Source organism: Ctenopharyngodon idella, chromosome 13 (assembly GCF_019924925.1).
Source record: "Ctenopharyngodon idella isolate HZGC_01 chromosome 13, HZGC01, whole genome shotgun sequence".
In the NCBI taxonomy this organism is placed as follows: domain Eukaryota; kingdom Metazoa; phylum Chordata; class Actinopteri; order Cypriniformes; family Xenocyprididae; genus Ctenopharyngodon; species Ctenopharyngodon idella.
Window position 1 is genome coordinate 4,242,520 of NC_067232.1, and position 24,948 is coordinate 4,267,467.

At 39.8% G+C, this 24,948-nt stretch overlaps 2 protein-coding genes across 2 annotated transcripts in view; one reads left to right on the plus strand and one right to left on the minus strand.

Moving 5' to 3' along the window:
- cdh23 (cadherin-related 23) overlaps positions 1-24,948 on the plus strand; it is a 271,367-nt gene that overhangs the window by 136,599 nt on the left and 109,820 nt on the right. Inside the window, 2 exon segments of the mRNA XM_051916257.1 lie at positions 4,292-4,404; positions 11,799-11,987. Of these exon segments, the coding sequence (XP_051772217.1) occupies positions 4,292-4,404; positions 11,799-11,987 (302 nt within the window).
- Positions 12,561-17,591, minus strand: LOC127524601 (zinc finger protein 500-like). Its single transcript, XM_051916254.1, has 2 exons — positions 16,083-17,591; positions 12,561-12,790 (listed from the first exon to the last, which is right to left on the minus strand). Exons 1-2 carry the CDS (start codon positions 17,199-17,201, stop codon positions 12,788-12,790), a joined length of 1,122 nt encoding a protein of 373 aa, XP_051772214.1. The 5' UTR covers positions 17,202-17,591; the 3' UTR covers positions 12,561-12,787.

Genomic DNA, 24,948 nt, shown 5'->3' on the forward strand with positions numbered 1-24,948 from the left:
TTATCAGACACAGGTAATGCTCGCTCAGGCGATCTCTCTCTCTCTCTCTCTCTCTCTCTCTCTCTCTCTCTCTCTCTCTCTCTCTCTCTCTCTATCTCTCTCTCTCAATAATACTGTACAAAATACAATAAGTTTCAATGGAGGGGCTCAAAAAGTTCTAAAGTGACATTTAGAATTACTAACGGAGACTTGGTCAAACTGTCAACTTGAGATTTGAATCCATGGCGGAAGGAAGTAGTTCTGCACAAAAGAGGGTTTTAATGACACTCCATTGTTTTTTCTTATTTATTTATACACTCATGCCGTCAAACTGTTGTATAAAAGTAATATCACAATCGTAGCCGTGCAATATGGCTGTATATCGGCACACTGTGATTACCTACAGCACTCGGCTACTTGTGTGATATTGCTCATATATTATATATATTTTTATAAATAAATAAAAATTTGAAATAATATGGACTATTTATTTATTTATTTTTATTTATGACTAAATAATGACAATTTAAATTTTGTGGGTGGCCATGTGACTTTTAGACATTTTATCAACTCTGTGTGATGAGAATATATTTCAAATCAATAAATTCTCTCCTCAATGCTAGGCTTATAATTACTGCTTCCTCATGAGTCACAACCCCTCAGAAATGAATCAGCGTCTGCTCCTCACCTTAAAAAATATATTTGCATTGCCAGATAAGGATTATTATCATTTCAAATCAGCCTGCTCTTCAACGGTCTTACTCCAGTGAACAGCCAAGCATGCTAATTTTAATGAATCCATCAGGTCAGCGTGGCTCTCAGCTGCACGTTTGATTTCACACTGGGCAATTGGGAAAGTGAATTAAAGTGTGTATTCTAATTGGCCACCGATGCCCAGAGGAGCCAATATATTCACGCTAGCAGACTCACTTGCATACACTCGGTTCAAGCGCTCTCAATCAATCTGGGTACTCCCATTGTTTGATTTCCATTACGCAGATGGTTCAGATTGCTATTTGAATGTATAAATCACAACTATCTCTGCAGGGCAGCTCCGAATCGCTCATGCATGCTCAACAAGCTCTGTTTCAATCCAGTGCCAATGCAGCAGTGATGTGGCTATGTCCAGTTTAGCATAACAATAGTGAACACCTGAGATGAGATGGGCTGAATGAAGAACGGAAGTTTGAGAACCTGGGAAGGAGGAGGTAAAGGAACATAGTGATGAGGTGGAATAGAGGGATAGGGAGGTGGAGGAATGTAAGAGTTGAAGTTGGAGGACAGGGTCTATCATTCAATCAATCAATCAATCAATCAGTGTCGGTCGGTCCTTCGTTCTGTCTTTTTGTCTGTCTTTTGGTCTGTCTATCTACAGTGTCTATATGTTGAGGCATGGAGTAATGGTTAGCTGAAGGTTGTCAGAATGGGCAGGTGGACAAACAAAGTTGGTTGGATTTACATGGGAACAGGGAGGTGGAGGAATGTAGGAGTGAGGAGTATTAGAGAACGAATCGAAGGGGTGCCAATAATCTTCAGTAATACATGATTGTATTTGATGAGAGCTGTACAGAGGTGAGATTGTCTATCATAAAGAACAAAATAAAACTGTTAGAAGATAAGACAGATTGTGTGTCACTCTGTGTGCCATCTGCAACTGCTGGACTTAATTAGTGTGCAGTGAATAAACACTGCAGCTGTGGGAGAGGGACAGAGAGAGAAAAGACATGAGAATATAATGAAAATAATTACTGAAATATCATATAATTAAGGAAAGTAAGGCGTTAATGAGATGAACAGTTTATCGAGGGAGTATAAACTGTTTTGAGTGGAGAATGAATTAAAAAAAGAATGGTGGATTGGATGGCGAGTCAGTGTAGTGCTCTTTTGTAGCCCTAAAGTTTGGGCCACTTCTGCCGAGCACTGAACTAATTACCCAAAACTAGCATGATATCTCAGGAGTAATGGATTAATTAACAGGGCCGCCGTTTCCAGTCTGGAGATATTATTTTCTTCTATCCCAGACCAGGGAGAGGTCCAGTCCCAAACCTCACGCCTGCTCTCTGCCAGACAAGGCAGGAGAGGAAAGATTTTATTTCTGTTTCTTACTCTTTGTCCATGTCTGGTGTTTCAACAAGTATTTTGTTGACCCTAGTGCTAAAGTATTGTCTTTATGACCATATTTCAGAGGTTGAATTCAGCAGTGTGTAAGGAGCTTGTAGAAAACATTTCTTCCAAAATCCAGCAGTTGTGTATGGTATGAGCGATATCTTATATCACAGTATGAGTAATATAAAATACACACAGTCATTCTAATGCTGGTTCTCTGTGGTAATTTATTATGAAATAAAAATTCACCTTATCTGTTTTGTAAATACATGTTATATATTGTATTGTGAATGATAAATCCATGTATACATTTCATTTTTAATCTTTTTGACTTTGTAATGTTTAATGAAAATGTCATAATTCAATCTTCCGATGAAAACGACAGATTTCTCTCAGACTTCTCTCAGATTTCTCTCTCTTTTCTCATTAATCATTTAGTCCACTTAAACCTCGCCCCATTTTAAGTTTAATCTCACAATCCAATCAACATTCGATGGATAGTACCAAGTCCCTGTTTCGATAATCTGTTTCTCTTGGATGTACTGTACAGTACGCTGTAATATGAAGGAAAGGTTTGATCAAAAGAATCGATTCATGGCTATTTTAATAGGTTAGATATAAGGATGACAGTCGGTGTTGGGAAAAGTTACTTTTAAAAGTAATGCGTTACAATATTGCATTACTCCATAAAAAAGTAACTAATTGTGTTACTTAGCTACTCTTTATGGAAAATAATGTGTTATGTTACTTTTGCGTTACATAAGCTGGGTTTGCTTGTTTGTTTTTTAATAACAAAAAAAGTTTTGGCAAATGTAAAGGCCATTTTATACAAGAAGTGAAATGAATATTGCTGCCTTAACGGGCTATCGGAAATTTGATAATTCCCACTTCTGAAGTCGTGATTACGAGCTCATCGCATTCAAGTTTCGAAATGGGAGGGCGTTCATGTGCAATTTTTACCTAGGAAATTTTTACTTAGGAAACTGAGGGAAAATCAAATTCACTCCTGTACAGTAGAGGGCGCAGCTCAAACAAAACTTTCAGCTGTTCTGCCAATCAGAATTGCAGATGAATAGGATGCAGGAGAAGAAAGTTCAACACTCTTCAGCAATAAAAACTAAACAAAAAAATGAAACACAAATGTCATGTTTATCTGAAGTAATTTTTGTTTATTTGTTGAACTGGATTATCAAAAGGTCAGCAGCAAAGACATTAGTTAATACATAAAATACATTTGTATTATTTAACATAATTATTGCAGGTTTGTGTATTATTCTGTTTTCATTCATTTTGAGGAATACTGAATCTGTTTTTGTTCAAGTGAGATGAGTACATGCCTGCTTGCTTTACTTATTTGAAAAAGTAACTTATGTATTTTGTTGTAAATTTAAAAACAATGCATTACTCGTTACTTGAAAAAAGTAATCTGATTATGTAACTTGTGTTACTTGTAATGCGTTACCTCCAACACTGATGACAATTAAGACGAAAATCATAATAACAGTCTATATGATAATATAGTCATTGTTGGAAATCCAATGAACAGATGGTTAATATATTACACAATGTGGTACAGAATTAAATTGAGAATGCTTTTAAATTACAGTTCAGATCCTGAGCAAAATTTAAATTTGAACGCTATGAGGTAGAATTGAAATTAAAAAAGAAATTAATGTAACTAATTGTTGTCTAGAAAGCGAAGCCTTGAAGTTTGAAAGTTTATAGGCCTTACAGATCTATAATAATAATTTTAGAATCCTGCCCTCTTGTTGATGTGCAAATTTGTAATATTGTTGGTACAAAGTTAAACCAGTGAATTTGTCATAACATCCAACCCTAATTTATAGGATAGGAATGATCTAATGACTACTTTTAAATCCTTAGCTTAAAGCTGACGATAAGGACATTCCCACTGGAACAGAGGTTAAGTGCCCTGCTCTAGGGCAGAATGGTGATTAGGGAACTCAACGACCCTCCGCTTCGCTGACACCTCTAAGGATTTTGACCTACAACCTTTGAGTTTGGGCTTGGATATTTAACCACTTTACAATCATGACCTTCCAGTAATTAAAATGTTAAAAAGTCAAAGTGTAATGAGGGTACCATCTCCTGGGTTTAATATGGCAGAATTCAGTGCAAACAGAAACATCTTTTGACCCAAATACTGCTACAATTATTCACCTTCCTTTTTCATTCTGTTCATCAGGTAACACCAACAGCATGTTTTCTCTCGACTACATCAGCGGATCTCTGACAGTGAGCGGACAGCTGGACCGGGAAAACCCGCTGTACTCTTCTGGATTCACCATCACAGTGAGGGTGAGACTCAAAACTAGTGGTGGAGGTGCTCATATGGAATTAAAAATGTGTGTTTGAGCTTCACAAAAGGATTTGTTCAATTTTAGCTTCAAATAAGTTTGGAAATCAATTGTCTTGTTTATTGTGGTAGATTTTCCAAAATGCACCTGACTTAAGTTACCTGTTCCTGGGGCGTCTCCTAATCGACACCCGAGCGTCTCCAGTCAACACTCAATAAATTTCCTGATCTTTCGGAGCGTCTCCAGTCGACACTCAATAGTACTCGGAGCGTCTCCAAATCGACACTCAATAATATCTCGGTCAACGTCTTGACCCTCAAAAACCTAGTGTTCCCTAACCTGACTTGCTGCAGCAATAACCAGAGACTCCAGTTTTTGTCCTTTAAAGCTTTAATCACGGCCGGGAGAGTTCTCATCAATTCCAGAGAATCTCTCTCCGAACAAAGAAATACAGCAGGTTTTATAGGATTTCAGGTACATTTCACAGTCAGTATGTCATGATCTATTACTCATTATCATCAGTCTTAATATGATTGGTTCAGATTTAAGAAAAACATCTCAGTTCCTCTGTCCCTCTTACTGGTGGAGTAAATTTAGATTAGAACAACTGAATCACAAGATCATCAAAAAATATCACCGGGTTAATAGTTCAGATTACTCAATAGGTTAAAACAATTTTTCAAAGACTATTTTTGATCCTTAGAAGGATGCTGTCTAGCCAGCACAGCAGAATTTTTCCACTTGTTACAACACTCACTCCTAGTGACTATTTCTCTATTTCAAAGTTAGCTTATTAGGCCTGTAGAAGAAAAGAAATGTTAGTTCATTATTAATTAGTTCAAAATTTCCATCACATTTATAAACAGTTAACAGTTTTTGAATGTCTGCACTGTGCCTTTAAAAAAAAAAAAAAGATACACATTTAGAAAATATATTTTGTTGCAATAAATGGCACTTAAAATAAAATAGAATAATAATAATACCAAGAATACAATTGTTTTTCTTTAACAATTAATTTGGACAAATTCTTTGAGTGCTTCCTCAGTAGTACCAAAAGAACCATTTATTGATTTGTTGAAAAACTGGAATCATTCAGTGGAGTTGGAATCAGAATAGTTAAGTTCCTTAAGCTCTTAAAACCTTTTATTATAAGTCTTTCAACCCTGTGTGAGATTTAAATCCGCTAATGCATTATTAAAATCTATTCTGTAATGTTTCAAGGTCAGTACTGATTTTAAATGAGGAATAAAATCAAATATAAGCAGATTTGTTCTGTTTCCAGAAATTCTCATGTATAGTAGTTCTGGTTAGTCTCTCATCCCCTGCACTGAACTCATTGGGATCTCTGCCAAATGCAGTATTGATTCTACTGTAAATGTTTGCAGAGTGTGACTGTAATTTATCGAGCCATTTACCCACGTTGAGTATATCAGGGTCAGTGTGTGAAAAGGTCTCACTGACACTAGAGCTTTAAAAACATTTTTAATTATCATTTTGTAGCTATTACAAACATGCAAAACACTTCAGATGAACTGAACTGGACTGGATTTTCTAGGTTTGCTTTGCATGTTAGTGTTTTATAAGAAGCATGCAACTATCATCCATTTCTAGGTCACTAATTAAATACAAATAAGTATTTTTGTGACTCTTATGTCATGTCTTTTACAGATGGTCAGATGCTCTTTAGATCACTTTTTTTTTTTTTTTTAAAGAATGAACTCTTTTCTTTAATGACACAAATCTATTAGTCTGTTAAGCCCTGTTAATGTTGTAGCCAGTTGGAATGAGTGACCATATGACAGACACTAGCGTGTGTGTGCGTGCGTGTGCGCGCGTGTGTGTGTGTGTGTGTGTGTGATGTCATTGTTATCTCAGTGTCCCGCTGGCAGTTCCAGGGCCAAACACTGGAGGGGAGAGAGAGAAAGTGTGTCCCTATAGACCTCAGGCAGGAAAGCTCTTTGTTCCAGTCTCTCCATCTCTGAGAGCTCAGTTTAGCAGAGGCTCCTGAAACACACACACACCTTTGCCTCCTCTTCAGGCATGAAGATGAGAGAGAGGCAGAGGGAGAAAAAGAACAAAAGAGAAGAAGAGCAGACAGACTTTAGACCTTTTAAAATAATTCTGATAAAGACCATATATATATATAAAGTTTGGGTTTGAGTTATCATGGTTTCCACAGGAAATATTAAGCAGCCACAGCTGTAGAAGAAATGTTTCTTGAGCACCAAATCAACATAATAGAATGATTTCTGAAGGATCATGTGATGTGATGTGATGTGTGTTTCAGCAACCATTATTCCAATCTTCATGTATATGTATATGTGTGTGTATATATATATATATATATATATATATATTCCACTGATGTGCAGTAACAGGTGTGCATACAGCTGAAATACTGTTTACTAATGAATAATCTTCAGACACCCCCAAAAAAGAGCTGTTTTAGATTAGCACTTTATTCACATTGAGCTGGAAATGTCCAGAAAGTGCTGTGTGTGGGATTTTGTTTCCAAAAGATTGGTAGAGATTTGAGCCTCTGTAGATTTCTGTCATTATGTCTCTGGATTTGACACGGATGTCATGATAGCCATCATTATCGCCTCTGCTCTGATAAGACCCCATTGAACTGCTGCTGCTGTCTGTAGATTTGCACAAACCCTAAATTCGGCAATGCTTTATTTTAACTTCCAAAGCACAACCCCAGTGACAAATATATGACCAAAAATCATTATGAATTATGTAACAGGACCCAGTCTCACTAGAACTATAGCTCATTCTGGCTCTTTGTCAAAGGATAAGTACAAAATAAGTATAAAATCATGCAGTACTGAGACCATCTGTTTTGTTTTGAATGCACTTTTTGTATGAAGTTGTTTTGTACATTCAAAACTTGTGTGATAATTCTATCTAAACAGCAGGTTTCAATGCAAGGACTATTCTGTTCTATGAGGATGATTCGCTTAAGTTTTGGTCACTGTTATGTTTAAATGTTCACTGCCTCTTAAATGCCTCTGTCATGGTGGCTGTAATAATAAAGCGCACAAAGAAGGAACAAAAACAGTCTTTAAAGATAAGTCCAAAAAGGCAACACACAGGAGAATCTCACGAGATATAATTCACAGCTAAACATTGATGATACCGGACAAAGGAACAGAATGAATCCCAGGGCTTAAAGGTGAGTTCACGCCATATCGTAATTACTGTAACTACGAGATTCTGGCTTGTAAAAAGCGTTCACGTCCTTGTAGAGCTCGTAATTACAGTTTGTAAGCTGGGAGTTTATGAAAGCTCCCACGTGTACCACGTGGCCGCTGTACCACCTGACCGCTGTAGATTAATTTAGACGTTGATAGTGGTGCCATAGAAACGCATAATTCCCAGTCCGAGGACGTGAACAGCTCTGAACATAAAGTCACATGTTGTCATCTCAAGATTACGGTAATTTCGTGGTGGCGTGAATGCAGCATGAATACATGGGGAACTTAATCAAGGTGAACAGAAACAGGTGTGTGGAAACTAATTAACAGCCAGGGAAACTAGCTAGGAACTGTCCACACGAACATGGGTATTTTCAATACCTTCTATGCGGTTTGGCCGTTCGTTCACATGCAAACGCAGTATCAGGTCACTGAAACCAAACCTTTTTGAAAACTCCTGCCAGGGTGAAGATTTTCAGAAACTCCGGTTGCAGTGTTGTCGTGTAGCCGGTGAAACCGGAGATTTTGGCTTGTGACGTCGGAGTGTGCACTGTTATCTCCTTTGTTTGACGTCAGATTGTGCGCCACTATCTCCTTTGTTTACATAAAGTGAGTTTTTTCAGGCTTCTGATTGGCCAACATGGCTTTACAGTTAGAGTTATATCGCCACCTGTTGGTTTGGCATGCTCTTGACAGCGCTTCATAGCGTGTTTTTGCGTTTTCATTTAGAACGAACGAGGAAAAACTCAGTTTATAAAAATACCCATGTACATGTGGACTAGGCCTTATTCAGGCAAAACAGGAACAGAACACAGTAAAAACAAAACCAAAACAGACTATACACGTTACAGCCTCTTTCTCTGCCTGTAATATTATATATAATCCTGTCCGGACAGTTTCATAAATGTGTTTTGGATTCTTCTGCTCTATTTGCAGACATAAACTGCACAGCTGTAGTTCTCTAAATTGAAATCAATGATTGCCACGAAAAGTAAAACTCAAAACAAAGCAAGCGCGAGAAAAATCTTCCAAAATATTCATATGTTATAGATTTTCATTATCTGTTGCTCACTCCTGAGCCTCTGCTCCTTTATATATATACATTTTATTTTCTTTACTATTTTATCTTACTCTCTCTCTCTCTCTCTCTCTCTCTTTCTCTTTCTCTTTCTCTCTCTGTCTCCCTCCCTCCCTCTTATTGGTGGCATTATTGATTTGGAGTGAAAAGTAATAAAACTAATTTCTCAACTTCACAGAGCTTGGATAGGCTGGAGTACATTGGGCTGGAGGTCAGTGCATTTATTATATGGAGGGATAGAGAAGAGATGTGCAGGGGGGTGTTAAATGACACAATTCGCATTTAACCTGGACCTGCAGCCTCACCACACCTCTATCCTTCGTTCACCCTGCATCCCTCCTTCACAAAACACTATTATTCCTTTTGATTTCCCTGTGAGTCCACATCCATCGCTTAAAAAAGAGGAGGAGAGAGAAAGAGAGGAAGGGAAGAAAGCAATTGTTTCCTGTCGATAAGACGTGTTCATCCTAAATCTTATTGCCTGTGTCTGTCTGGCCCCCGTGTGCCCCCACTTATGGCAGACCTGTGGGATTTCTCCCAGAATCCTCCCCTCTGATTTAATAAAGAGGCAGAGCTGAACAAATGGAGGAGATTGAAGACTAAACGTTAATGCTGCTTACTGCCAGATTCCCTCTATTATCACATCCGTTCCTCTCTCGTTTTGTATCTTTACTGTCTCTCTCTGTCACTCTCTCCTTTCTTTTGCTTCTCCTTTGCTTTTCTAGAGCTACTTATAGTGTTTCCTCACATTAGAGAGATGGATTATGGTGTTGTGTGTCTGCTATGGTTTTGAGGAACATTAGTTTTTTAAAAGTTTGAGGTTTGATTATCGCTTTACTCGGTTGTAAATTAGTCAACAAATAACTAATTAATGGTAGAACGTTCCACAGGTTTCTGCAGAACATCTCGTCTTCTGCTATATTTTGATAACATTTCAAAAACTGCCCATGTTTTTTTTTTTTTTTAATCACACAAGTTTTGAGTGGCATGTGAATGGGTAGATTATTTAATTTGATAATTAAGTTGGATGATTTTTGAAGCCAGAATTCTTTTGATGGCTGTGTAAAATGTTGTGACATGATTTAAACTAAGGTTGTGATCACACTTGTTGTTCAGGGCTGGATTTTTTTCACGAAACCTTCTTAACTACATCATTCTTAAATTATACCTTAAGCTGTACCTTACCGTTAATACGTGTTTCCCAAAACATTCTTAATTAAGTATACCTTCTGTAAGTCATTCGTTCATAAGTTTGGTCTGGACCAGTCTTAGCTATACCTTATCACTGTTGACAGTCTATATGAATATAATTCTGAAGTTGTAATACATCCAATGTTCAATTAGGATATTGGCAAAGAATAAAATGCAAAGATTCACTGCTAAATTCAAATTCAAACGCAGTCAGCGCTTGTCAAATTCCATACACACATGTCTATGGAAGCTGCAGTAATAACCCTTTCAATTATATAATTTGACGAAGTGTTTTATTTATATCAGATAAACAATAAAGTTTACTCTATTCTTCTCCCAGTTCACCAGCCACAAACTTGTATGTATTTTGGGGAAAATTTTATAAATCCGACAGCTATTGCAATGCAAACTCATCGCACGACAAAACACATTCACTTCCACATATTTTACAATCAGAATATAACATAAAATTCATGATATAGTTAACAATTTTGTGAATATTTTGAATAAAAAAGGAAAAACGATACAAACGCGATACCGACATATCTGTCAGCTGCATGACACGCGTCTCCAAGGAATTAATACGTTTTAAAATAATGTTGTAAAATAACGGTCGCCTTAAACTCGTGCTGGGGGCTCCACTAGAATATAGAGCCCTCAGAATATACATAAATTACAATATAGATTTCGATTGCAATTTGATGAGTTCCCATTTGTCCTGATAAAAGCAATTTCTACTTCTGAAGTGCTTCTTTTATAAAGACCAGCGCTTTCTCACGTAACACAGTGAAGCAGCCACTGCATAGAGTGAATTACCTATTCTTGAGCCATCAATATTAACCAATTCAGCACCAGCACCATGGACAGCACCTGGTAACGTCGCACTTAAGAAGATATACCTTAAGCAACCTCCTAAGGTATAGTTCGGGGAACACACCTGGAAAAGGTATATCTTTAGTTAAGGCATACCTTTAGAGTCTTCGTAGTGCACTAAGAGACAACGTTATCAGGAAATCCAGCCCAGTTTTCTTGGTTCTTTTGGAACAAAAAAGAAAATATATTTATTTCGCTTAGTGTTCACACTGTCATTTTTAAGACCAAATCTAAAGATACAAAACCAAAAGAATCGGCTTTTATGATGTATATTTTGTGACGGAACTTACCGAACATTCAAAACAATATTGTGTGCTAGGCTAAATGCGCTTGTTGTATGTGCGTACATATAATGCTATTTTTATGAGCTGAGAACTCACGAAGAGCTTATAAAATGTGTAAAGGAGTGAAAACAGCCTCAGGAATTCTTCCATTACACACACAAACAAAGATCTGTTGCAAGAAGACACAGTTCCGACACCTCTACCAAACTGTAATGGGCAACATAGCTCCTCCGATGAAAATAACCAGGTATTCTGTCCTTTTTAGGGTTGCATCTTGTGACCTCATGTCGTGTTTTTGGTTCATTTAGATGTCTTTGGTCCATGTTGCGTTCATATTTCAGGCGAACCACACCAAAGTTTGTTTGGAAGCAGGGGTCTCATTCCGCACCAGCAGGGTGTCCCCCCGGAACTCGATTTCAACCGAGGGGGACCCTCTGTATATATATATTATATTACATAAACAATCTCTCCAGAAAGCACTTGCGATAAAACAAACAAATCCTAAATGATCACTTTTGCCAATGTGATTTGAGAAGGATCCAAAGACCATCTTGTTCTTCGGTGGAAATAAGAACATCTTCACATGATTGTCACAAAATCTCTGAAAATAATTCGTACTAATTGTGCATTGAAATTGTTTAAAATCTAAAAATGTTCTCTTTATTTCCAGTTCTCCAGATTTTCCTTGCAGTCTCCTTTTGACCCTGCTGTACAGTATATATTGGGATTGCAGACATCATATTAAAAATGTCTTTCTGTCTCTGTGTAGGCAACAGAGCTGAATGACGACCGCACACCCACATCTGCCACCGTCATGACCACCTTCACCATCCTGCTGATCGATAAAAATGACAATCCGCCCAGATTTAACAGCTCTGAGTATCGGGTCCTTATCACTGAGCTGGCGCAGGTCGGCTTCGCTCTGCCTCTGTACATACAGGTCGAAGACAAAGATGAGGTGAGACATACACACATACAAACTTTTAAAAGAGAATATTTTCCCCATTTCATGATACATATTAAATATTCAGATGGACAAGTATGTCTATAGCCTGTGAGTATATTGACTTTTGTTTCTTCCTGAAATTCCTTTGAGTAAAAGAAGCTTTTCGCAGAAACTTCTTTGTAGTTTCCATGAACATGACATTTTCTCCAACATAGACTCTTCTGACGTCAAGAACTCTTGACCGGTCTCACTGCTCCCCTTCATGGCAGTAGCTTCGAAACAAGCTCGAATCAGTCAGATGTCAACCTTTCTCACCTGCTCACCCACTGTCAGTCATGCTTCAAACTAGTCACTCTTCTGAATCTGCTCTCCTGGCTGTAAAGTGCTCAAGTCAGCAGCAACATGCTCGCATGACTCCATGCTAATTCTTTTCAATCTGTAAGCACTTTTTGACACTGCCATCCACACATTTTGCTAGCAGAGATGGGCATTTCATAGTCAGCACTTACAGTTTTTGTTGTATGTGAATTGCAGGTCTGGAATGGCTGACTTCCTCACCTTGATATATATATGACTGTAGCAAAGTTCAGTATTCAGGAAGGAAGAGGACAGGGTCGGCTTGACTACTGACTGCTTTTTATTTGCACTAATTCTCACAATTCAAAACAAAAGGGGTGCAGACAGGCACAAAGCGGTCAAAAATCATTCAGAAGTCTCTCACTCGTAGATCACCAGCGGGGCAGCAGTCAGTAGTCCGTCTCTCTCTCTCCCACTCCTGTTTCTCCTGGTGTTATATACTCTCTCCACACCAATTACTGAAACAAGAGACAGGTGTTCGTCATTTGCATTTAACCCACTCACTCACCGTTCGTCTCCTGACTCTCTCTCCCGCTGCCGACTCCGCTGAACCACGCCCCCCTCGCCACATACCCCCTCCGGCCTGCAGCCCCCCCCCCCCCCCCCCCCATTTCTGGAGAGGAAGTCGACCACAGCCATCTGAGCACCCGGCCTGTGGACCACTTTGAACTTAAAAGGCTGTAAAGCTAGATACCAACGAGTGATCCGCGTGTTGGTATCCTTCATGCGGTGGAGCCACTGCAGGGGGGCATGGTCCGAACAGAGAGTGAATTCCCGTCCCAGGAGATAATAGCGGAGGGTGAGGACGGCCCACCTGATGGCAAGACACTCCTTTTCTATGGTGCTGTACTTAGTCTCTCTCTTTGAGAGCTTCCGACTAATGTACAGCACCGGCCGTTCCTCCCCCTCTATCTCCTGGGACAGGACGGCACCCAGCCCCCTGTCCGACGCGTCTGTCTGCAACAGGAAAGGGAGAGAAAAATCAGGAGAGTGTAACAACGGCCCGCCACATAAAGCAGCCTTCACTTGGGTAAAGGCCTGCTGGCACAGCTCCGTCCACTGGACCGTATCTGGTGCCTCCTTTTTAGTGAGATCAGTCAAAGGGCTGGTGAGGTCCGAATAATTAGGTACAAACCTTCTATAATATCCCGCCAGCCCTAGGAACTGTCTCACCTCCTTTTTGGTCTTGGGACGCGGACAGGTCGCAACTGCTGCCGTCTTATCAATTTGGGGACGCACCTGCCCATGTCCCAAGTGGAAGCCCAGATATCTTACTTCCACCCGCCCAATTGCACACTTCTTCGGGTTGGCCGTGAGCCCAGCCCCTCTCAGCGACCTCAAGACAGCCCTCAAATGCTGCATATGCCGCTGCCAGTCATGACTAAATATAATTATGTCATCTAAGTAGGCAGCAGCATACGCAGCATGGGGCCGTAAAATTCTGTCCATGAGACGCTGAAAGGTAGCCGGAGCCCCGAACAGCCCGAACGGAAGGGTAACAAATTGGTGTAATCCAAACGGCGTGGTGAAAGCTGTCTTTTCTTTAGATAATGGAGACAAGGGGATCTGCCAATATCCCTTTGTTAAGTCCAGTGTCGAATAAAACCGAGCCGTACCGAGCCGATCAAGCAGTTCGTCCACCCGTGGCATTGGATACGCGTCGAATTTCGACACAGCATTCACCTTGCGATAATCCACACAGAACCGAACCGAGCCGTCCGTTTTCGGAACTAAAACTATCGGGCTCGCCCAGTTACTGTTGGATTCTTCTATTACGCCCATGTCAAGCATTGCTCCTAATTCTGCCTGAACCACTTTTTTTTTATGTTCAGGCAAACGGTACGGCCGGCTGCGAACTACCACGCCCGGCTCTGTCTCGATATGGTGCTGAATCAAATTAGTACGGCCCGGTAGGGGCGAGAACACGTCCGCAAACTCTGCTTGTAATTTCGTCAGGTCAGTGAGCTGGGAGGGCGAGAGATGATCTCCTCCAGGGGCCAGTGCGAGAGATTGGTGTTTGGTATTCGCCTCTGGCCCGAGATCATCCTCTCCACCAATCACCATCGCCAACATCACTGCCTCTGCCTCATTCCATTTTTTAAGGAGATTGAGGTGATAAATCTGACGTGCCCCTCTCCTATCAGACCGTATAACCTCATAATCGAGATCTCCAATCCGCCGTGTGACCTCAAATGGTCCTTGCCACTTTGCTAATAATTTCGAGCTTGACGTTGGAAGTAATACAAGCACTTTCTCTCCCGGTGCGAATTTACGCAAGTTAGTTCCCCTGTTGTACAGCCGGCTCTGTCTGTCCTGGGCTTGTAACAAATTCTCCGTTGATAGCCGCCCCAAAGTGTGGAGTTTTGTTCTCAAGTCCATTACATACTGAATTTCGTTTTTGCTCTGAGATGGTCCGTCCTCCCAAGTTTCTCTCAGGACATCCAGTACCCCGCGGGGCTGGCGTCCGTAAAGAAGCTCGAAGGGGGAAAACCCCGTGGAGGCTTGCGGGACTTCTCGCACAGCGAACAACAGGGGTTCTAACCATTTATCCCAATTTTTGGCGTCTTCTTGTACGAATTTACGAATCATGGTTTTAAGCGTGCGATTAAAACGTTCGACCAGCCCGTCAGTTTGTGGGTGAAAGACGCTGGTACGGATCGCTTTAATGCCCAATAATTCGTAAAGTTCGCGTAAAGTACGTGACATAAACGCCGTGCCTTGATCGGTGAGGATTTCTTTTGGAATCCCCACCCGGGAGATTAAAGTAAACAGTGCGTCCGCAACACTCTTCGCGGAAATGCTGCGGAGGGCCACTGCTTCAGGATATCGAGTTGCATAATCCACAATGACTAATGCAAAGCGATGTCCCCTGGCTGATCGCTCTAATGGCCCGATGAGGTCCATACCAATTCTCTCGAAGGGGACCTGCATTAATGGGAGGGGGCGCAAAGGCGCTTTTGGGGTGGCCGGTGGATTTACCAACTGACATTCACGACAAGCCGCGCACCACCTGCGCACATTCTCGTGAATGCCCGGCCAAAAGAATCGGGTCATGAGGCGATTTAGTGTTGTTGCCTGTCCTAAGTGTCCAGCCATTGGATTAGAATGAGCCGCTTGGAAAAGCATTTCCCTGCGGCTCCTTGGAACTAACAACTGGGTTGTATCTTCTTTTGTCTGGGTGTCTTGGGTCACCCGATACAACCGATTTTTTATAACTGCAAAATATGGATAAGTAAGCGCCCGTCCAGGCTGGAGAGGCTGACCGTCGATGGTTTGGACCTGCTCAAATGCACGTTTTAGGGTCTCATCCTGAGACTGCTCCAGGGGAAAGTCATCGCGATCCGAGAGAATTATTCTCTCAATTTCACTCTGTTCCCCTGAAGCAGCACTCAGTGGTCCCCGTTCAGTCTCTCCCGCCTGTGCTTGCGCATCCCCAACCATCGCCTTTTTCCCCCAAGAGGCATCCGTGCATAAATAACCCAATAATTCAGAAAATGCTGGCCAATTTGTCCCCAAAATTAACGGATGCCGGAGGTGCGGATTAACTGCCACCTCAACGCTATGCTTTTGGCCCCTGAACTGGATAATGACCGGCACTACCGGATATACCACCACATCCCCGTGTACGCACCGCACCTTAACCACGCGGCTTGTATCCAATGCCCCGGATGAAATCAGGCTTTGATGGATCGAGGTTTGGTTACAGCCTGAATCCACCAAGGCCTGATAGGTACCCCCCTTGATACTCACAGGTATTTGATACCAGCCAGCTTGACCGGGGGCAGCCTGCGGGGCGTCCGGGACCCGGACCATTGTCCCAACCTCCATCACTGGGCACCTGTCCACGAAATGCTCCGGGTCCCCGCAACGCCAACAGGCTGGCCCAGACCTCCCCGCCGCCCCAGTGGCAGGGAGTGGGGTAAATGATTGGCGTGGAGAGAGCGGAGAAACAGGCGCGGGGTCCTGTCCAGCGGAAGTCAGTCCCGCCCTCCTGGGCGGGGCTCTGGGACCCCCAAACTGGCTCGGGTCAACTCCGCCCCGCCCCCGGGGCGGGACTCGAGGATGTACAGGTGGGCGGGACCTGGGGAGAGGGACAGGACGAGAGAGAGAGACAGAAGGGGAAGACGGAGAGAGAGAGACAGATGGGAGGGGTTCGCCGACCCCTGGGCACGCCACCATATGGTCCTCCGCGAGGTGGATGGCTGAGTCCAGCGACGTGGGGCGGTGGCACTGGACCCACTCTGCTGTCCTCCGTGGGAGCCGAGTAATGAACTGCTCCAGTACCACTCGATCGACAATCTTCTCCACGTCGCTTCCCTCAGCCAACAGCCATTTGCGGCAGGAGTCCCGGAGCTGTTGGGCCAACACGAACGGTCGGCCGGACTCGCCCAGTTCCAGGGAACGGAACCGCTGGCGATGTTCTTCAGGGCTCCGGCCGACCCGCTGGAGGATGGCCCTTTTTAGGTCGTCGAAGACCAGGAGATTCTGCACCGGAAGCTGCTGTGCCGCTATCTGGGACTCCCCGGAGAGCAGCGGGACCAGGCGCATCGGCCACTGGTCCCGCGGCCAGCCCGACAGCTCGGCCGTCTTCTGAAAGAGATCGATGAAAACCTCCGGGTCGTCCTCAGATCCCATTTTGTGTAGTGGTAGGTGGGCGGGCACAGCTCGAGGTTCCAGGGCTTCCGGTCGAACCTCCCGGTCAATCCAGCTCCGGAACCTCTCGCGGTCCTCCTGCTGGGCTTGAACAACGACTTGGAAGCACCTCTCTTGATCCTGTCTCAAGTCCAGCAGGGCCTGGTGTTGTTCTTGTTGCATGACCGCGAGGGAGGTGATAATCTCCGCAAATGGCGATCCGGAGGACGATTGCATGGCGGCGGCTTCCGTCTTCCTTCCCGGGTTTCGGCACCAGTGTAGCAAAGTTCAGTATTCAGGAAGGAAGAGGACAGGGTCGGCTTGACTACTGACTGCTTTTTATTTGCACTAATTCTCACAATTCAAAACAAAAGGGGTGCAGACAGGCACAAAGCGGTCAAAAATCATTCAGAAGTCTCTCACTCGTAGATCACCAGCGGGGCAGCAGTCAGTAGTCCGTCTCTCTCTCTCCCACTCCTGTTTCTCCTGGTGTTATATACTCTCTCCACACCAATTACTGAAACAAGAGACAGGTGTTCGTCATTTGCATTTAACCCACTCACTCACCGTTCGTCTCCTGACTCTCTCTCCCGCTGCCGACTCCGCTGAACCACGCCCCCCTCGCCACAATGACAAGATCTCAGAGTTAAACTGTGTCAGAAAAAAAATTATCTTAATTATGTCAGATAACACTTAAGTAAAACACGGTCAGGTCAAAGTGTCTGGATAATTTTTGGTTCCAAATTTTTATCAATTTTACTGGTAGTCCACGGTATGAATAATTTTGGGGTATAATATGTCACAGTTTACTTTATTTTGCTATCCTCACTTACATAAATGAACTATAGTATATAAAAATATCAAAAATGTCTGAATAATTTTTGGTTTGAATATATATATATATATATATATATATATATATATATTTTTTTTTTTATTATTATTATTTATTTATTTTATATTATAATACATTTTGATATTAAAAATGACAGTGATATGACTGCCCTGGTATTAGAATGAAGAAAAAATATATATTATAAGAAAGAATTCTACTATATGAAATAGTTTGGCACTATCTTTCATAAGTATTTTATTACTATTATTTATTTATTCATTTTATTCTGAATAATAATAATAATACAACAACAAAACTGCTTGTTTCTTATTATCATGCTCGCTAAACATGTCATTTTAAATTTAAAATGTCAAGTTGTGGCACTCAAGCAGTTTTCTTGAAATATGTTGGGTAACAAAATTTGTGGCATGTATTTTTAGCAGTGTATTTTTTGAAGCGTTTGATTTGTGAACAAGTAAGTGTAAAAGCAAAGTCATGAGGGAGAAATATTTACCTACGCTGTGTATCCAGTTGAGAGCTATATAAATGTTATGGCTTGTGAATATTAATGTCTGTAGGGAACGCTAGTCAAGGTCCTGATAAAATGCGCAGGATGTTTCTTGCTTTCATGAGCATCATTTGCTGTGTTTGACACATTTTTGAATTAAGGTAATTCATTTTTATAGCTTTTATACTGAAAAGCTTAGAACTTGGAATCCTATCCTATCTGTTTAGTAACTAACCATGGTAATTTCACTTAGGAAATAGATATTTTCAAATCTCAAGTCAAGAATTGAGATGGGAAGTTTCTATAATACAGCAAGAGAGGAAGACACATAATATTTACTGGTATGTCAGGTGTTCATTGTGTTTTGGAGAGATCTGACTCTAAATTCTGACTGGATGAAATGCGTTCAGATCTGCTATAGAATGTTGACCTGCTTTAACAAACAAACAAACAAACACACTTTGACATACATCCATGGTCTCTCACATGCCATCTACCACACCAGAACCCTGTGTAGATGGGTTTAATTTGCTTTTGAGTAGGTGAGATACAGCAGCAAATTATCACTAACCAGCAGAATCAATCAGAGATAAGAGCAGCACGAGTCAACTCGACATTGATTCCTGCTTCAAATTACTGGAACAGATTGTGACAGATGAAGAGAGAGCGGCATACTAACGTATTACTTGCTGTATATTGCATACTGTTTTTTTTTTATTATTTTCTTTTTTTTATAAAGTAAGGCATAAAAAGCAAGGTGAAACATTGAAAACATTGAAACTGTGTTTATTTGATAAAAAATACAGTAAAACAGTAATATTTAAAATATAATTAGTTTATTGTCCCTTTTGATCAATTTAATGCATCCTTGCTGAAGTAATCATTCATTATATATAATCATGAAAATCAGAATTCAGAGTCTGAATTATCCATTTTATACTGCTTATTCTGTTATCCAGGTATTCTATGCACGCAGGAAATTTGCATACTGTGCATAGTATACATATATTATACTCCAGAAATAATAAGAGTATTATATTAGTATGCTCTTAGTATGCTCTCTGAACACAGCTGGGTAATTAAAAAGAAAGGTGGAAGTCAAGTGTGTTATCACCATCAGTCAGTAACTCTAACATTTTACTGTCCTGTCACTTTTGATTGGCAAATCAAAATTATATTAGTCTTACTTCACCTTTCAGTCTTTGAGGGCATAAAAACAGCTCCTTTTTTTCTTTTGAGCAGTGGGCATTTCCTCTCACTCAAGAAATACAGCACCAGCTATATATTAGAGGCATTTTCAGCTCTCTCAGCACAAGACTTTCTAAACACACTGGTGAGTAGAGATGGCAGCTCTTCAACACAGAGAGGCTTGACTCTGATCCTAATGCAAGATGAACAACAGTCTTCCAGAGGGTCTGAGAGTTCGGTAACCACCTCAGCCTCTGTGTGCATGTGTTTAAAGAAGCTTCTTAGGCTCAAGCCAGGCGTTTATTTGGGGATTGATGTTTAAGCTGTCCTTCTCTCTCCTTTACAGTTCTCTCCTTTAGTTACTAAACAGATAGGATAGGATAGGATTCCAAGTTCTAAGCTTTTCAGTATAAAAGCTATAAAAATGAATTACTTTAATTCAGAAATGTGTCAAACACAGCAAATGATGCTCATGAATTGCAATTAATTTAGTTTGTAAATATATAATATTTTGGTATATATATATAAATATATAATATATTGGTATATATATATATATATATATATATATATATATACTTTTTTGCTCACCAGCCACTGTGGCTAGTGGTTTTCCAAAGTTACTAGCCACTCAACATTTTCAATGGCCACAATTTTGACATCGATACCATGGGGAAAAACTGCCATATAGATATTTTTAATATTATCTCATAATTTGGCAGCTGTCACTTTAAGACCTGACGCATGGATCCATTATAGTGTTACACATGCAATAAAACATAAATGACTGTGTTTAAGTGAATACTCGCCAAGACTGGCATGTTGACATTATTTTGTGTGTATTTGACTATTTAAGCACAATATATAAGCAGCGAAAAACAACTCGATTTTGTACTGAGAGGCGGCTTTACATACAAAACACACAATCCCTCACCAAAATTCAAGCCCTGTAACTCCAACAATATTCGAGTAAGTAAGGGGAGGTGGGTGTATGAGAAAACGCAGCTGGTATCGTGTGTCTATTCTGCGGAAAATGAGTATTTGCAAGCGTTTCAGATATTTCAATATCGATATGTGTACACATACATCTATGTTCAAAATGTTTTAGAATATATGTGTATATATATATATATATATATATATATATATATATATATATATATATATATATATATAATATTCTGAATCATATTGAACATATTGTATTACATTATATGCTGATGCATATTGAATATATATCAATATTTTCTGGTAGGAAAATTCCTCTATTAATTGTAATCTTTAATTTTTTATTTATTTTATTTTTTCAGAATTTTCTTTTTAATTAAAAGGGATAGTTCATTCGAAAATGAATATATCATCATTTACTCACCATCATGTTGTTCCAAACCCAGGAATATATGATAACAGAATATCCCAGTATTTTATTATTATTATTATTATGGGCATCTCTGCGACACATACTTACTAACCCAGTAAGTATGTGTCTTACCGTATGTGTTTTACCCAGAATTTCTTACCGTGTTTCCGAACTTTCTCTGTATGGTTCATCTTCAAACTTTCCTGCTGATGTGTGTGTGACAGGCAGCTTTTATCTTCTCTGTAGTGGTTCAGGCAAATGGACGGGCAATTACGCTTATGGCCAGTGAGTGTTGACATCCCTGCATATTGGATGGCTCTTTAAATAGCCCCCATCAGCTACAATGGCTCTCTGAGCGCTCCAAACAAAAACAAGGGGTTATTTTAACTGCCGATGTAATTCCGTCATCGATCTCAAGCGTCGTCCTCTGTGTCGCCTGCGTTCCGAGGCTTTTAAGAGCACAAACGTGACGAGAGGTTTCTTCTCTTCTGGAATGCTTGACAGTTAGTGGTTTTGATTATGGATTATGTGTGCTGGATGGTTTGCCTTTACTATGTGTTGTCATCCTGGTAGAAGCTGTCAGGTGGATCTTTATAGTAAACGGTTTTGGGCAAAAAGAGCTGGGTTTTTGTGTGTGGTCAGGTCAGTCAAGGTTTAGGTTTGGATTTGCTGTGACCACTGTGCACATTAACCAGTAACTATTTTGGTTTTTAGGCAGTTTCTAGGTAGGGCTGGGACAATACATCGATGCATTGCGAATCGAGAAATGATTCTGGATCGATTCTGATATTTTCCGTATGTATTGCGATTCTCTCTTTAATCGATTCTAAGCTTAGTTTTCAAAAGTGGAGGCACTGCGTGCTTTAGAAACAGCTGTACTCTGCTTCCTTCCAGTTCCTTACACACACCACTTGAACCTTCTATAAAATAATCAATCATAAAGTTCGAAAAGGTTGAAGCGGATTACAAGGGTGTTTGCAACGGGTTGTTTACATGAATCTTGTGGCATAAAAGCATTCTGATGTGTAAGTACATTGTCAGACTCAGCCGAATGCACGAGTGCTCTTCTTGGTGAGCATTTGAGCATGCAGTTAAAAACTAGCCTAGAGCACCATCTGCTGTTAAAAACTAAGCTCAGAATCGATTTGCGGTGCGTTTGGAAACTATCAGAAATGATCCACGAATTGCGATGCATCGATAGTATTGTCCCAGCCCTATTTCTAGGGTGTTCTAGCAAAGTCCCTTTAAGACAAGTCATTTCACTCGGCGGCCATCTTTGAAAAGACTCTCGGGCATGCAAGTGCAGCTCATATCTCTTTGAATGGGGAAACATCAAATTCTCCAAAGCTGTTTGCCAAGCTTTCGATTAAATTTCATATTTAAAATCACCAATGAAATCTGACAACAACTGTCTCATAAATTTTGTTTCTAAATGCTCGAATCATGACAAAACAGGCATTTTTCAGGCTAGATCAAGCTAATGCACATCTAATCTTAAGTGCGCATCTTTATAGGAAGCGCGCGTCTGACTGTTTCTATAGGAACCGAAGCTTCTAATGGCCACTGCAGTGATGCGATGGCTTTATCAATCGGCTATTGGCTCTTGTTTAGAAGGCGGGACTTATTCCGCCATATTGCGTGTTGCACTTTCTCCCATTCAAAACAATATGTGACGCATCTTGTGTTATTCTATAGTCTTTGGTTCTAGGTTGTTGCTATAGTATAGGGCATTTTTAGGCAGTTGCTAAGGTGTTCTAGGTGGCTGCTAGGATAGCATAGCATACAAAAATTTGATGAGAAATGAATCTCTGATGAGATATCTTTGATTTCAGTTTTTTGAAAGTGCCACAGAGTCATATTGTTTACTTCTGTTGCAGGAATCATCCAATTAATCATTTGCTTGTAGTTGTCTATGCATATTAAGACAAGATAGGAGAGCGCGTTTTAACGGGAAAAAATTACACACATCACCTTAAAAGCTATAAAACCACTCCAATAGTCCATTACAGCATCTCAGGCAGCGTGCTTTCAAACGGATGATCGTTCAGAGATAATGAGGTGTTATGTCAGCAACTGCAGTCTGTGTCTCTTCATTAGCATTAAGGTTAATGCAGATCAGAATGAAAGACAGGATTAATGATTGTGTCAATCTGCACGACAATCAGCCGGCAGCTAGCTAGTTAGTTTGTACAACAAGAAACTTTTAACTCATAAGAAAAATAGTGTTTGTTAGGTCACATTTGCATTTGTAGCTTTGTGTTTACAATCGTTTGCAGATCATAAAACAGGATGATTCAGAGAAGAATATCTGAACAAATGAATCTCTTGATTATGCGTGTATATAAGAGTATATGACGCAAACTCTTTTTGTCTCTCCTTATCTGTTTAGTGGCCGTTCATTCGGTCGGACTTCCCTCAGCAAGGCCTCCGGCTCTTTATTCACCTCCTCAATTACAGCATCCGGCCGGAGGAGTGGCGTGATGGAAGGATTTTCATAACTGAGAGATATAAAAGAAGTGAATATCTCAGATTAACAGAGAGTGCTGGTCTCTTTAGCGAGGGCTAGTCTGTGGTTATCGTCCTTTATTTCACACGCTCAATCTCTCTCTATTATTTTCTTGTTCGTTCTATGTTTTCCATTGTAAGGAAACACCTCAGGTTAAATGTTTATTGAACTCTGAAACTATTTTCTCTGTCTGGATCAATTCACCACGTTGCAGTCACAAACGGCTTCGCCTGCAAATGGAACCTGGCGGCGGGATGTGTGTGTTAGCAGTGTTCTTCATTAAGCATTGTGCTTTTATTTGTATGTACAAATATTAGCACTGAGCAGTAGGGAGACCGGGGAAGTTGTCACAAGTATCTGATTTTTGATTCACAAGTACTCTTTTCTCTTGCAGTATTTTATTTTATTTTATTTTATTTTATTTTATTTTATTTTATTTTATTTTATTTTAATCCTGTAAGCTATATTCCAAAACTATGTTTGCGATTACTGTTGGGTAAAAAAACAGTGTTATTTTAGTATTATTTATATACTATTATAGTATTTATTAATATTTTGAATTTATTATTATATTTTCAGTTTTGGTTTTAGTAATTTGGTTATGTGCTTTTTGTCATTTTTATTCATTTTTATTCATTCAGTTTTTGTATTGGTATTTTTTTTATTATCATCTAATATTTGTATTGGTATTTTTTCAGCTTTATTCAATTAATAAAAAAATATTTTTAATAGTTTTAGTTAATCTCAACACTGATAAACAAGTGAATACAATAAAGACAAGAGTCAAGTAAATAGTTAATGTCGATTTTAACTTAATATATTTTTAGAAAATAATTTACCTTTTACAGTTTTTGCTGTTTGTTTTTTGTTTCAAAATTGTTTTAGTATTTTAATTTAGCTTAACCCATAAAATGTATCAAACTGTTTTTCCCTCGTTAATAGTTGTGAAAAAGTTATATACATATATATATATATATATATATATATATATATATACACACTGTGAAAAAATATTTTCATGATTTGTTAACACAACATTTTTTCTTTTGTCAAATTGACTTCAGTAATTAATGTCGTTCAGATAACATATTTTGAGTTTCTGTTGATTGAATCAATCACCTTCATTGTATTAACTCAAATTTTTAATTTCAATTAACTCAAAATTTTAAGGCAACCAGGCAACTTACTTTTTTAAGTTAAACCACCAATTCTTTTTTTTTTACAGTAAAATGTGTGATAACTAGTTCTGGTCTCCCATATTGTTCCAATATCTCTATTTTTCACTCTTTTTTTTTTTTAGTATTTATTATATGTATGATTTACTCTTTTCACACTGTTTTTCACTAAACGAACAAGAAAGAACAATTTTTAATAACATTAACATAACATTAATTTTTTATTTTAATATAATATATAATACTGCAACAATGTTCAAGACTCAGGGAAGAAGGAGGCAGGAACCAGCAAACGATCACCATATAGCTTTAATAATAATAAACATAAACAACAAAATTAAAGTAAGTGGCAGCCCCTCACAGATGGCTGCCGCATATAAACATAATAAAACACAACATAAATGTCCCAGAC

What these genes read in the sequence shown, in the direction of transcription:
- LOC127524601 (XM_051916254.1), bottom strand. Translation starts at nt 17,201, where the DNA reads ATGCAATCGTCCTCCGGATCGCCATTTGCGGAGATTATCACCTCCCTC.